Source organism: Leptidea sinapis, chromosome 13 (assembly GCF_905404315.1).
Source record: "Leptidea sinapis chromosome 13, ilLepSina1.1, whole genome shotgun sequence".
NCBI lineage: Eukaryota > Metazoa > Arthropoda > Insecta > Lepidoptera > Pieridae > Leptidea > Leptidea sinapis.
In genome coordinates, this window is record NC_066277.1 from 2,947,219 (window position 1) to 2,963,459 (window position 16,241).

At 35.7% G+C, this 16,241-nt stretch overlaps 1 protein-coding gene across 3 annotated transcripts in view; it reads left to right on the forward strand.

The window, feature by feature from the left end:
• The window catches only part of LOC126967772 (uncharacterized), a 28,686-nt gene extending 17,111 nt beyond the window's left edge, over positions 1-11,575 (forward strand). For all 3 annotated transcript variants that reach the window (XM_050812453.1, XM_050812455.1, XM_050812454.1), the window contains 6 exons: positions 274-416; positions 1,988-2,334; positions 2,697-2,743; positions 3,927-4,020; positions 5,778-5,927; positions 6,590-11,575. In XM_050812453.1, the coding sequence (XP_050668410.1) occupies positions 274-416; positions 1,988-2,334; positions 2,697-2,743; positions 3,927-4,020; positions 5,778-5,927; positions 6,590-6,631 (823 nt within the window). In that variant the 3' untranslated portion in view covers positions 6,632-11,575. The remainder of the gene's footprint in view (positions 1-273; positions 417-1,987; positions 2,335-2,696; positions 2,744-3,926; positions 4,021-5,777; positions 5,928-6,589) is intronic.
• Positions 11,576-16,241: the final 4,666 nt, after the last annotated feature.

Sequence of the window (16,241 nt, forward strand, 5' to 3'; positions counted from 1 at the left end):
AATTGAGTCCACAATCAAAATAAAAGCACAACTTCAACATAAAACAAGTAAAAGTGACGTTTGATTATTTGTCAAATTCGAATTCATCTCTGACATTTTCAACTAAGATTGGGTTAGGGCCGATAATATCGAATAATGTTTCGTTCGTTCAATCATCGTTTCGACATTGAATACGATGTAGCTAAGAGTAGGATTCGAAACGACTAATGCCACGATATATCGAACATCGATTTTAGTAGTAGGCCCTCTGGTTATAGTGAATTGGTGTTGCAGATCACGAGGTGCTATAAAGAAGCGACCCGCGCCCAACCCGCCACCGAAACCCACACGAGACCTGCCGTTGTACAGCGCGATGAAGAGGATGCAAGACGAGGAACGAAAGAGACAGGAACAGAATGCGTATAACCTTGCAGCTGGTAAGTAATTTTTTCCAAAGTCAAACTTTCATCAATTAGGCTTAAAGTAAGCGCTTTTGAATAGTCACTATAAAAATTTCTTTTAAATTACTGAATTTACCATATGTTCGGTACATAGAGGAAACTCAACGGCCACTCTTTTCAATCAAATAGAGTGTTTTACAATGGTTGTAATATACATAACGAATTAGTTTGTAAGTTGTTGCGTCCAATGTGTGATTAATATATGTGTTTAAATAATATAAATCTTCTATATATATAAAAATGAATTGCTGTTCGTTAGTCTCGCTAAAACTCGAGAACGGCTGGACCGATTTGGTTAATTTTTGTCTTGAATTATTTGTGGAAGTCCAGGGAAGGTTTAAAAGGAGAATAAATATGAAAGTGTTCGGAAATTAAATAAAAACAGCAATTTTGTTTTCCTTTGATGTGTCCCCCGTCGTCCGATATTTGTTTTGTATGGTCTTTTTTTCTATGATAGAAATTTATTGACGCACGGTTTGACAGTTCTGCTGTAAAACAATTTCATTACAACAACAGGAAGCATATTTAACGAAATAATTCTTGAGGTTATGATATATTATTGACAAATTCATAAAAAACTTACGTACGTAAACGAACGTATTTTTACATCTTGGGTTACATTACTGGACTTTTCGTAGGGATCCCAATTTTTTTTGAAAATGTTATATAGCCTATAACACTCGGGGATAATGTAGCTTCCCAACAGTGAAAGAATTATTCAAATCGGTTCAGTAGTGTACTGAGCCTATTTAATGCAAACAAACAAACAATCAAATCTTTTCTCTTTATAATATTAGTATAGATATACAGAACAACGTCTGTCGGGTCAACTAGTTATTTCATAAAAAGTGATAAAGAGTAAACTGTATAAATATTAATTATCGTATATTGGATGCATCAACCTTTAGGGCTTGAATTCGTTAATTAATATGTCTGTCGGTCACAACGGTTGAGCATTAATTAATGGGGAGGGGAAACACTCGCTATGTGTATTAATGTAACCATATCGGAAGAATAATAACTAAGTTAAATGCTACCATCCTAGAAGGCCCCACCCCGGTCAGTTACAAGGACTGTTGAAGTTGAAGGACCTTCCCCGAGGGGTGATATGACAGCTACTACACGGCCATCTTTGGACCTCGCTGTAACTGAAGGCACCTCTAACTAAATACTCTAAATACCTCCCGTTCCCTTTTCACCCCCTTGCGCATTTTGTTGCGTCAGTACGGTTTGCAGTTTCATTTCAGTTAGGTACATGTTGTGGTATTTTCGTGCTGTCACGTGATGTTTTCGTGGTATGGAACACATCCGCGCGTGGTAAAAGTTACAACTTTTATGTTATATAAATGATACCACAGATTGGGAGTGGAGCGACCGCCGTCAGGCTATTTAAATTATCAATTTAAATGTATCGAAATTTAAAAAAAAGCCCCCTGAGTTTTTTTGCGCCCGTTCTTCCTGAACCATACCATTTCGAATGTGTGGCAGTTCAATAAGTGATTTTAAATCCTCGTTGAATTTTAATTATCCTGATTCCTGTGATACAGGTCTTCCCCCTGTGCTAACTCCGGCCGAGAAAGTGGAGAAGCTGCGTAAGATGGACGCGTTACGTAACAGAGAGACGGTAGATGACCAGTGCTACAAGAAGCGATTAAACGGCCGCGTGTGGATGTCACCGGATGTGGACGTAGGCCACGTGCTCAGTGGCTCCGAGATCATGAGGAACATAGTGCCCATGTCCGGCGAGGATTTCGAGAGGAGGTTCAGCAGTATGCGCTTAGAGGGCGGAGAGAATGATGAGAGTAATGGTGGGGGGATGAAGAACGGGAGGGGGGAGGATAGGTTTAATCAGATCAAGAGCTCGTTGAGGGAGTTGCGGAGAGGGTTGAATGAGGTATTTTTAATTTCAATTTAATTATTATCAATTGAGAATTTATTTGCATATAGATAAATGTTAGAGATAAAAAATTAATTTATAAAATAGTTAAAAAGACGTGTAAACCTTCGTTAAATTCCGGCAACGCTCCTGTGATTCGTCTAGTGGCGCCGTAGCTAGTGAAATTACTGGGCAAATGAGACTTTAATATCTTATGTCTCAAGGTGACGAGCGCAATTGTAGTGCCGCACAATTTTTTGGGTTTTTCAAGAGTCCTAAGCGGCACTGCTATATATGGGGCAGGATGTTTCAATTATAATCAGCTGAACGTCCTGCTCGTCTCGTCCCTTACTGTCATAAAAAAAATATTTAAATTTCAGATAACCACTCCATACAATGCCAACTCGAGTGCAGACGCGAATCAAAAGTAAGTTTTTATTCATAATAACACTGTGGCCTATAATAATATTTAATTGCGTAGTGGGATCACCAGTAGTGGGGGGACCGAGTATCTCGAATTAAACTGTTTTTTTAACACTTTAAGTTATTACATTTTAGCAAAAAATTCTGAAAATTAGATTTACTATTTAATTTTGTTAAGTGCAATCAAATTATCTGCTATATGTCCGTAATTTTTTTCTCAAGGCAAATAAATCTTCATATTTTCCTAATAAGAAAATTTAATTAGAGTTTTTATGCGGATTTTCGAGAAAATAGCACTAATAAACGACCATTCATTTAGGCGAATTTGTGAAAAGGCGGTTATTATATTATATTTGATTTTAAGTGGACTGTAAAGAAGGAGGCTGGTAATTCGCCTGTAGAATATATAATATATCCAATATATAAAGTAATTGAGTATTAAAGTAAAAAATAAGTGGTTAGGCACAATGCGTGTGTGAAATTAGTGGGCGTGATTCGACCTTCATTCGCGGTGACCTTCAGACGATTGATAGGCATGTTGAAAGACGCGGGGAAAGGTGGGGGATAATTCGGGAGGATTTACCAGTGGGAGGCTCCTTTGCACCGGAAGCCGGCTAGATTATGGGTACCACATAGGCGCCTATTTCTGCCGTGAAGCAGTCATGTGTAAGCATTACTGTATTTCGGTCTGAAGGCCGCCGTAGCTAGTGAAATTACTGGACAAGTAAGACTTGACATCTTATGTCTCAAGGTGACGAGCGCATTTGTAGTGCCGCTGAGAATTGTTGGGTTTTTCAATAATATTGAGCGGCTCGTCTTGTCCCTTATTTTCATAAAAAAAAAAAGATAAAGAGGTATGATCGCATCTATACTTATTAAATTATACTAAAAGAAACAGATGGCGTTACCAAGCACAATAGGTGCAATCGTTGATGCCTCTAAATGAAAAAAAATGCCGTTTTGGCGTACTGGCTACTTTGGATTAAAATAAAACCTGTTCACTCCATCCGCGCCAGCTACTTCCACAAGTTCGGTACCTTTAATTGATATGAGCAGACCTTTCGGAGTTAAACGAAGAGAGATTCTGCACCTAGCTCTAAAGAAGTAGCTATACTTGGTTATTAAGTCTTAAATCATATTTTATCTTTAATATTTCTTACATGGTTCCTTTTGTTTTGATTTTTCAGCCAAGTCTCGCCCGCTGACGATGAGGAGAGTGTTCAGTTGCCGTGCGAGTTTTGCAGTGTCCTTGTACCATTAGTCGATCTAGTCCAACATCAGGTGATTATATTAATTATAATAGTTAAAGGGGTAATAAAACACGAATGTGGGTTTATGTGCTAATAGTTTCAATTGCACTTTCGCACGACACGTCACAAGTTAGGATATCATCCTCACCATCTGGATGTGTGGCGGTCCTCCACACTGCGGTTTTCAAGGAGCTTTCTTCCTCGTACTACAAAGCTGTGGAATGAACTACCTTGTGCGGTGTTTCCGGGACGGTACGACATGGGTACCTTCAAAAAAAGCGCGTACACCTTCCTTAAAGGTCGGCAACGCTCCTGTGATTCCTCCGGTGTTGCAAGAGATTGTGGGCGGCGGTGATCACTTAACAACAGATGACCCGTACTCTCGTTTGTCCTCCTATTCCATAAAAAAAAGAGTATAACATGAGTGTTTTAATACCTACTTATCAACAGTTGCATACAAGACTTTATCTACACCCAGAATATGAATCCTCTATTAAAGATTCTGAAACAGCTTACAGCTAACATTAAAAAAGCCAGTCCTAGTAACCATAATATCATCCAAAGGAGTGTTATTATGAAAACGGATGATATAGTGTTGTGCTGAATTTCATTACAACACTCGTTTGGTTGATGTAATGGTTATTATGACATTGGGTGTTTTAATGATGGCAATAAGCTAACTGTTTTAGAATCTTTAATAGAGGATTTAAACCATGGGTGTAGATAAAATTTTATTTACTAAACTTATGAACCCGTGACGTTTCGCGTTCCGTGCGAGCACAAATTGTTTAGAATTCAAATTCAAATATTTCTATTCAAAATAGCATTCAAAATCACTTATTGAACGTCAAAAACTACCACCCATTCAAAAGAGACTGCCTCATACCTGAGAAGAATGGGCGCAAGAAACTAAGGCTTTTTTTTAAATATAAAAATATGGATAACAATCAGATATCGTACAATAAACATTTATAATTAAAGAGCCTGAGGGTGTTCGCTTTATTCCCAGTCCGTGGTGTCATTAAGAAAATCGTTTATGCAATAATAACCTTTCCCACACAAACGTTTTTTAACAATTCTTTTAAATTTCGTAACACATTTGTTTTGTACATTTTCTGGGATCATATTGTAGAAGCATATACATCGCCCAACAAAAGACTTACTAACTCGACCCAACCAAGTAGTAGGCATAAAAAGTTTATGTTTGTTCCTCGTGTTAACATTATGAATGTCACGGTTTCTAGAAAATTCTCAATGTGCCTAAGCACATTGAGGAATTTTCTCTTTTTTCATACCTAAGTATGAAAGAGCGACATCTCAAGTCAATTTCCTAGTATGCAAATATTGGGGTTGAGCAGGTTATCAACTGTAAAGTAGATCCTGTAGATGAAGTCCACAACCTGAGAGTTGAGCAAGACATATCAAGATTTATGAACTTTACGTCACTCGAACGGTTGGCTCTGTTGTTAAGAGCGTTCGGACGGAACCCGAGAGGTTCTATGAATGTTTTATACATTTTGGTTACAAATTTAATTTGGATAATTAATCCCTTTAGATAATTTATACGTCTAGATAGTCTCTTGTCAGACAACTGATAAAAACAGGCCAGGAATATTATTTTGTACAGTAATATAGAGGTCAGTTGTAAACTGAATTTTCTTCGACGTTTTCACAGCAGTTATAGCCTATCTATACTTATAAATGATATGAGTTAATCCCAGATTTTGAGGGATATCAGTTTAAAAATAACAAATTCTCCATAAAGTGTATTATTTAAATTGATTTCAGACGGGTTGTCGTCCAGATCTTACGCAGTTACGAGTGCAGCTCGAGGACAAGGAAGTGAAACAGGAAGACCCGCCAGAAGCTCGGGGGCCTGTCATACCGTGCGAGTTCTGCGCAGAATCACTCCCCGTCTATCTCATAGAGGAACATCAGGTTTGTTAAAAACAACAAAAAAAAATTGCGTGCGTACAAAGTACACATGTTAGAAGCGAAACCCGCATTGTGCATGAACCTCTAAACTGCATATGAAGTCCTGGTACATGTTGCTAGGATGACACATGATTTCAAACGCTATGAAAGACATTACTATCACCGCTACCATATTTATGTTCTCCTGGTGTCTATGTAGTAGTAATACGTCGTGCGTATGACGACACAATATATTAAGGTATACTCGCGTCATATATAAGACAATCTCTTCTTCAAGTATGATCGCCTAGTACCAAAACACTTTTCTCCCACGTTAAATCGGGAATTCCAAGGGTATCGTAAGAGGTGACTAACGGATTCTTCTTTCCACAGGATGCCGGCTAGATTATGGGTGTTACAATGGCGCCAATTTCTGCCGTGAAGCAATAATGTGTAAGCATTACTGACTGTGTTTCGGTCTGAGGGGCGCTGTAGCTAGTGATATTACTGGGCAAATGAGACTTAACATCTTATGTCTCAAGGCGACGAGCGCATTTTTTAGGTTTTAAAGAATCCTTAGCGGCACTGCATTGTAATTGGCAGGGCGTATCAATTACCATCAGCTGAACGTCCTGCTCGTCTCGTCCCTTATTTTCATAAAAAAATAACCTGTGACATTGTTTCAGGAACGTTGCGGTCGTGAGACTAATCTCCTGTATCCAGACTGAATTTACCCATACGCTAAAATTAGCTTTATAAGAGAATTAATCTATATTATTTTTCTACGTTTTAATAGCAATTAAGCCATACAGTTATATTAAGTAAGCTGGAGACTGCATGACGTTGACAGACTGTTAAACCATAAATCAAACAACACCGTGTCAAGTATAAGTTGAGGTGTGGCCAAAAACAAACTCACGATTTTTTTTTTATTTAGTCCACAAAACTGACTACAACTGTATGGATTACAAAGTAGTAAAATATACAAAAATACTATTTATCAATTGAGTCTACTGGATATGGACGTGGCATGCGTGATTAAGTGATACAATAACTACAGCGTAACAAAACACGCTTAACAAACAAGCTTGATAAAAACAGTACTTATTCTAACAGCCAATAACAAGAATAAAAAAAAAAGATTAAGAGATTAAACAATCTGTTATGTTTTTAAAGTGATAACCCTCACTTCTAGGATTAATACACAAATAAAATTTGAAAAACAAAATTTTATGAACGATGCGGGATTCGAACCCACGACCTCCGGCGTTCCGTGCCGGTGCTCTAAACCACTGAGCTAACCGTTCGAGTACCGCCTCGCTATAAAATTCTGTTTGCTTTGTTCAACTCTCAGGTTGTGGCTTCATCTACAGGATTGAGAGTTACGAACGGTTAGCTCAGTGGTTTAGAGCATGTTCATAAAATTTTGTTTTTCAAATTTTATTTGTGTATTAACACAATTATTAATTAATGATTGATACATTTAATTACATAGGCTTTAATGAAATTTATTTATCTTATATCTGTAAACGAGTAATTCTTGTATATATACATAATCTGAATCTCGGAAACGGCTCCAACGATTTTTATAAAATTTACTATACAGGGGATTTCGGGGGCGATAAATCGATCTAGCTAGGTTTCAATTTTAAAAAATGTAGTTTTATCCGTGTTTTATTGAGAATCAGCTACAATAAGATTAGAATACAAAGGGAAATTTCGCCACTATATACAAAACTGTAATAGCTCAGATGGGACATTGGGTGATCCGGAAAGCAGAAGACCTCTTAAAAATCCTTAAGAATTCTTAAAAATCCGAGCAAGATTCGGTCGTTCGGATATTTTATTTATTAAATAGGAAACCAGTGTTGTATTAGTTGTATACATTAATCCTTATTCTAAAGCACACTTGTATACAATTATGATATAAATTGTATACCTCACTTACAGGCTAACTCAACATGCATAATGATCTAAAAAACCAAAACAATACATTAAGTGCAGGTAATTCTTTTAAAAATTTATATTACTAAAAATATATTACCAAAAAAAAAACACAAAAATCAAAACAACTAAAAAGTGTCCAAATGTTTTGAGTTCTCTTTAGTGTTAATTCCACCAATATTTTAGACTTAATTATTTAGTCTTTTAAACAATTTCGACACGTGTTTCACCTCTACACGAGGCATCCTCAGGACATGTTGATTCGCCAAAATCTGGCACGAGACTCCAGTGATCTCAGAGACTCGATGGATTCCCGCAAAGTAACACCTACTTCAATAAATTAAGCAAAAAGTTATAAAACGCCAATATATACCTAACTCCAGGGGCGTGCATTGGTTTTCTAGCAAGGGTAGACACTTTACATCTAACTAGTCATAGTTGAGTTTTAGTTCGACAGTACAAGGTTTCGAGGTCTAAATATATAAGTTACTTACCGAATATACAATCTGGAGGCTGCCTACCGTAAGTATTTAGTATCTAGCGTAAGGAAAATAATTATAAGTGGGTGGTTGATAAAAGTTTGGTTCTAGAATAACGGAACTAAATTAAAGTAAATCATCTTTAACAGTAGTGCTATATTGATCTAGATCATAGGTTCTCAACGTGGGCGATAACGCCCCCTTGTGGACGTTTGAGACTTTCGGGGGTGCAGTAGAAGACCCAGAGAAAATTAGGGGGCATTGAGATGGCGCAGATGGGGCGTGGGTAGATTAAAAAATATAGTCTAAAGAGAAACGAAAATACTCTAGAAAAAAACATATTCCCAATGTGGGCGGTGAGCAAAATAAGGTTGAGAAACTATGTTCTAGATTCTTCGCAAGGTAGAAACTGCCTAATTTCCTATATGGTATGCACGCCCTTGTCTGACTCGGTGTATACAAGAACAATTAGTGTGAAATCAATTTGTCTTAACACCGCCAGTAAAGCGCCAGTATATACTTGACTCGGTGTACACAAGAAAAAGTTTGAAATCAATTTGTCTTTTAGATGTCATGTAATTTCTCTTACATTTTTAATTAGTATTATAGCTTCACAAATAATATCTTGCCTATCGCTTCTGTGCCCTTCTAAATTTGTATACGAATTAATACAAGATTGCAAGCGACTAAAGTCCCGTCGCGAAGCAGGAAGAATTTCGTACAATGACCTCTGCCTACTGACAGTGGTCACAAACATTTTTCTATCAAGTGCGGTTTATATGAAATATTTTATGGAAAAAAAAATTACTAGCTTATTAAATTAATCATTTATTTTGGCTTAAGTACGAAAACAGTTATAATAATCGAGTTGTATTTACTTATTATATAGAAGTATAAAATAAAAATTCATAAATCAGAATCCGATTTCTCTGTATTCGGAGTAACTACGTGATACTCCGATGACGTCTCGCCTGTCACAGTTAGTTATAACTTATAAGAATCTATATTTTTGTCTACATTATGATCTAGACTACCGAATTTCAATTCCTTTTTTTTATGACTGATGCAATTTTGCCATTTTTCACTTGAAATATTGCCTAAAGTCTCCTGCAGCATCTTTTTAACATCTGCCATCTTAAATGTAGTGTTATTCCTGGCCTCATACCCCTTGACGTCTGCCCACACTATTTCCATGGGATTTATTTCGAAGGTAATCTCAATACCTCCACCAACTGCTTTTCCCATCTCACCCACCACTTACTGATTGGTATAGGATTTAAACATTTTTCACCTTTTCCAAGTGTTGGACTGTTGTTTCATTTGTTTCAAAAGAAATTTCAGTTCATTCATCTATTAATGAGAGACGTTTTTTCTGGGATGCAGCTGTCCTGACAACTGTTTCGGTATATTTCATTTTTTGAAGAATATTTATCAGCAGGTCAGGATTCTTTAACGGATTTTTACTTTTCACGTTGATAATCATGACTATAAAGTGTAGCATTTTTTTTAAATAGTGAAGAAAACTTAACAAACAAAAACAAACCTTACGTTCGCAGGTAAAAAAAGGTTTACAATCCCCGAGTACGGCAGTCATTGCATCTGTGCGTGCGGGACGCATTATTTTAACGCGGGAGTGACAGAGACAGGTAGTAAGAGGTTAATGTACGAAATTCCTCCTACTCCGCAGCCGAGCTTTAGAAGCGATTACCGGCTGCCTTATGTTGTCATATTCCTACGTATAAGAATTTCATATATTATTCAGTTAGTGGTTTTAATTTTTAAGCAAAGTCGAAATATTTTTGAGTAATAAAATGAATGTGACTGTTAGAAGTTATTTTTTTGTTCTCAGTAAGGGTCAAACAAATGTAGCACTTGTAAAACATGTGTTATTTTTTTTACTGACAATAAGATGTTTGTTATCGAATATTGTATAACGTGAGAATGAATTTTTTTCCTTCTTATTTGAATTATTGATCAGAATTAAAAATGTTATCACATAATTTTTATGTTTAAATACGGATTATTAGTAAGAGCAAATTGCTGAAGTATAAGTTAAGATATTGGAAAATATTACATATAAGAGTTTTTTTTTTATATTTTCAAATTCAATGAAAAAAAAACACAATCAAAAAATACTGTCGCCATTATTCAGCTTATTTATATAATATTGATGTAACGTCAAAGTGATATTTTAATTTATTTTAATTTTTACTTACACTCTCCTAATTCGATATTTTTTTGGTTGATGATAAAACCGATCCTAATTATTTCCATTTAAATAAAATATTATATAAAATTCATTTTCATGATTTTTTTTTGCTTTTTGCTGTCTTTTTTTTTGCAATTTGAGTATATATCCACTATATATTGACTCATCACGATATCTCTGGAACCATAAGGCGTAGAGACTTGAATTTGGTAGAAAATATTCCTTTCGCCGAGTAGAGGTCAGCTAGGAACGGATATTACGAAATTGTACCCGCAATTTTTTTTTTATTGTGAACAGAACAACGTCGCGTCTTTTGGGTCAGATAGTATTATATATAAGTATAAATGATTATATATTATAATTTTATTATTATAAATTGTTTGTCTTCTATTCTCACTGTTTTCTTCTAGTCGTTTTTATCACAATATAAAATAAGTTAATTTTTTACCAAATATTTATTACTATTTATATCACATTGTTTATCTTTGTCAAATTTTTCAAAGGTTATTGGAATTTCTATCATTAAAGTTGTTGGTTTAATGTTTTACTAGAAAGACAATCTGAATATTTTTATTTATTAATAAAAAACTGTTATGTTACAAATAAATTTTATATTTACCCCTATAACGCGGTAGCCTTTTAACATGTTTTTATATTAAGCGATTTAAAACCTCTTGTATCCACGATATAACGTGGAGATTTCCCACATACCTATTTCTGTACTGTGAAATTTATTATGATTTGTATAGTTTATAATTAGCTTCGCGTTACCTTTGCAATTGTGTTATATCAAAATCAAATTATTTTATTAAATTTATGTATTAAAAATCTTAATAAAATAGTACAACTAGGCAAGCAATAGGAAATATTTGTTACGAATTGTGTTTCATTATTATTATATAAAATAAATGATTACGTATTACAAGGTCCTAAAAACGTGTTATATGGGAACAATCTACAGCGTTATAGGGAGGATTAACTCTGTCTTGAAAATATGTAAATTTGTATTTTATGCGACGGATTAAAATTGTTTTTGCTGTTGCCTGTTTATTTATATTCTGTATGTGGTCATTTTATATTGCCAAAATTAATTATAGAAGGTATGATTTATTTTTATGTGCCAATAAATATATATAAAAAAAAACAATTATTTTCATTGTCTTATATGAGACTAAAGGCTCTTTCGAATCGTAAAAGCTTCATTTATTGTAAATTTTATTTTAAAATCGAAAATCGTCGATAAGTCGACAGTCTCCACAAGAAACTTTTCTATGGAAGGGGAGGACAAACGAGCGTTCGGGTCACCTGATGTTAGGTGGTGGCCTAGAAATACCGAACAAGGAAGCCCACTACACCGCTTTGGTAGTACGTGGACGAAAGTTCCTTGAAAATCGCACTGTAGAGAAACGCCACACATCCAGGAGGTGGGGGTGGTACCCTAACTTGTGGTGGGTCTTGGAGCAACTTTTCGTTGCGTTTATTAATAAGACAGATAAGGTTTGGATGGTAAGAAGATAAGAAAAATAATTTCCGACGGAGCAACGAACCGCTGTTAATAAATTTAAAAGTGGAATTATGCGAATTGGACGTACCTATATTATGATCTCTGTTTGTTAGCTGTGAAATATAGACAAATGAAGATGTCTACATAAGTTAGAAAGCTCACACAAATTATTAAATACCTACAAAGTAAGATAAAATGAAAACAAAGTAAAATAAACAAAAATATTTCGTACATAACATTTTATTCAAATTAATCTATAAGTAGTATAATTTACAGATTATTGACTTGTAGAAATGCTTAAGTTGAGTAATTCTTAATAGCTATGATAATTTTTAAACTAGTTTATCTAAAAATAGGTTTTAAACGGGCTGCAAGGAAGCAACACGCCTGGATCGTTCTTAGCTTATGGCTTCTTCTATATCGATTCTGGGTTCCTTTTATTCACTTAATTGTGATCATTAACATTAAATTGATAAAAATGAAATCTAGTTTAAAATCCGGTATTATTCTTGATGTGGCGTAAATCGACAATCTTATCTTTCGCATGGAAAGGGCCGTGAAGTAAACCTTAAACCTTTTAAAAACGTCTCGATAGTTTGTGAACTTGCTTAAGGCTTTGTCCACATACACAGAACAAAGCAAGCGGAAGATCTTACTTTTGTTTCATTCGCATCTCCATGCACACTCTTGCCATTTCGCTTTCTTTACTCATCGTTCGGTAAATGTGTACGCGGCTTAACAATATATCTAACCCGACGAATAAGTTAACTGTAATTCATGGAGGTGGTCAAGAATCACTATCATCAATTGAGAAATTGAATTAATATATTATAGATTATTGTCAAGCTGTCGGGTATGCAGAATTATCGTTACGTGTTCACAGTCTATCCAAGGCATAGCTGTGAAATAAATTTCAATATCAATCACATCATTTGATTGATGTTTCATTGCTCATGTCATTTTCAATATTATACTTTGATTTATTTATAACATTAATTTGTTTTTGATTAAATAGTTATTTTTGGTGGGTAGTGCTGATGTGGCCATTTCGCCACAGATCACGCTAAAGCGATTTAAATTTAATATTGTTCTATATTACCTAAAAGCAACAAAGAAAATATTCATTCGGACATCTGGGTACGGTTATTTGTAGTTTTGGACAATTCCAGATTTTCTCACACCGGCATTTGCTTTTGAATTTCCTATTGCCATCTCTTTCAAGGAAGTTTTTCACTGCAGGCCCAAAGTAATTAGCTTTGTTGAAATAACTTAGTTTTGAAACGAATTTCGGTTTTTTAGGAGCCAGTGTCGAAGTTAAAGGAGGCTGTGTGGTTTGGCTGAATGTAATAGTCTGTGGGTCTGATCTTTCCGTTGTACTTGCATAATCTGTGGTAATTTCAAGATTGTTCTCTGTGGTAACGTCATCGCTTCGTTTTTGGCGGATATTTTCGGTTTGTTTTTGATTCCCTGGTATTGTTAGAGCTAGTTTTTTTATTCTTGATTCTCGGTACGGCACGTTTTCTTGAATGTTGGGTATATTCGATAAGGCTTGCATTTTGACGTAGGTCACGCTGGAGTCATCGTCTTTTGGAGCTGACAGCACGGTGTCGATGGCACATATGAATGCAACAGTGATGATTGATCTGAAATTAATAACAAAAATACAGCATTAAAAATAGAATAATTTATCACCACATATCCAATGGCGTATATACCATGTCAGAATTCATTTTTTTCGATATGGTGTCAAATTCTGCATAAGTAACAGCCTAGGGAAACACACTAAGAAAAAAGCGATTCAGTCGATAGTATGAAACGTGCAGTCATTGGTAGATTGACAGATGACGCCACTACGTTTTAAGCAACTGTTCGCTTTCAAACTTAGCCGGATTATAGTTCGTCGCCAATCGCTATACTGTAAGTACTACTATTTCAAACTTATGTCTAATCACTGCACGTTTCATACTAAACTAAATTTAAATTTTTACTTAGGCAGTCCCGCCTCTCATTACGTAGTATTTAGGTACATTTTACATCCTCTTTGTTATTAAAACAGATATTTTTTCATATAGTTGTGTAAATATTTCACTGACCTGTATAAATACTACTGGACAGGTTGTTCCATATCTTTGACAGCAAATTTTTCGAGCCTATTTGAAGCGCCACTCGCTAGCGTCCAGAGAACCAATTTTGACGTATAATACAAATGGCTGCGAAGGAACGTACAATACTCTGAAGTATTTTTACATTTTGAATTAATTTCGTTCGTTTTCCGTGTTATTTATACTTCAACTTTAAAAAAAAAATTTTAAATAGTTTCCCACCATCTATATTGTTCAATATGTTGTATGGCCAACAGCGCCAAAATGGCGTATATCAAACCGGCACAAAAGCACTTTGACAGCCGCCAGTCCAGTGGTATAAAGTAGAGGTCATAATAAAATATGTTGAAAAAATGTTATAATAAAATATTTAAAATCGTGAAACAGTTTAATTCAAATTCAAATATTTTTATTCAAAATAGGATTTATAATCACTTATTGAACGTCAAAATCTACCACCATGGTCTCCTGGAGTAAGTAAAATTTATCAGTTTTGGCAAGCAAATATCTAATATTGACACAAAATATAAGTGGAGAAATAGTACAATATTCATCAAGGGAAGAGAGAATATTGGCGATTCCTAAGAGGGTGTAATTTTAAAGCATGAAGCAAAGCCGAGCGCCTCAATACACCACGAGTAGTGAATTCGCCCAGTGTTTTCTACCAGCTATGTACCTACACTGTATTTTAAACAATAGGTCATTGTATATATTGTTACTCGACTCGACTCGCGTTCGCAAAGCTCCGTCAATAATCTTCTCGTCCAAAATACCACAGTGTCTGAAGACGAAGGTTTTTAACCAGTGTGTGTTGTGTGACATACGGAGACGTGGTCGCTCACTATGGGCCTTATGAGGAAGCTCACTGTCGCTCAGGGGGGCAATAGAGAGGGCTATGCTTGGAGTTTCCCTTCGAGATCGAATAAGAAGTGAGGAGATCCGTAGGACAACCAAAATCACCGATATAGCCCAGGTGGTTGCGAAACTGAAGTCGCAGTGGGCGGGGCACATAGCTCAACGGACAGATGGCCGTTGGGGCAGTAAAGTCCTCGAATGGCAACCACATGCCGGAAGACGTAGTGTTGGTAGGCAACACAAGATGGACCGACGACCTGGTCAAGATCGCCACAATAGGTTGGATTAGGGCAGCGCTGGACCAATCGTGGTGGCGATCATTGGGGAAGGCCTTTGTCCAGCAGTGGACGTATTCCGGCTTAAAATAACAAAAAAAAATTGTTACTCGCCACAATGGTCTTCTGTCCAAACACATGTTATATGATAATGCCAATTCGATTACCGAAATATCTTCCATGGGTAATTTCTTTTTAATCAAATCTTTTCAGATCTTGGAAACTAATCTCCACCAGCATCTATACAATGTTTTATGAAACTTCTAAATTTGCGTCTTCGTCTGAAGCAATTTTCAAAATATACAATTTCAATTTTATAACCACAATTTTAAGTTTATTGCATCAAATTTAAAGAACCATTCAAAAACCAAATTGTTTAGATTTGAAAGATCGATATCTCAACTCAAATTCCTAAAATGCAATTTCATATTTGGTTTGAGCAGGTTATCAAATGTAAAATAGATCCTGTAGATGGAGCCACAACCTGAGAGTTGAGATAGATATACCAAAATTTAGACCCATGCGTTTTTGAATGGTTGGCTCAATTGAAAGAGCGCGGACGGAACCGAGAGGTCGCGGGTTGGACTCCCGCATCGTTTATAAATTTAATTTGTATAATTAATCGTAGAAATGAGGGTGATCACTTTAATATAAGAATTTTTTTAAACTTTGAAAACATTTCTTCCAGTCCGTTTCAGACACCTCTTCTATAACCTTCTCGCTGATAGCGCATATTCCAGCGACGAAAACAGTATCCCATTCAGCAGATTTCATAGTTTAGGGAATAAAAAAATCACGCGTGGCTAAATTAGTGGGGGAGCCACAGGAGTTGTGCTGTCCACGAAGTGGTTCGTGTTGAATGCTAGGAGTGCGGGTGAAATATATATATAATACAAAACCTAGACACCCGCAGTCCAACTCAACACTCAGCTTCACTTCTTGCTTATATTCAAATTCAAAATAGGATGAG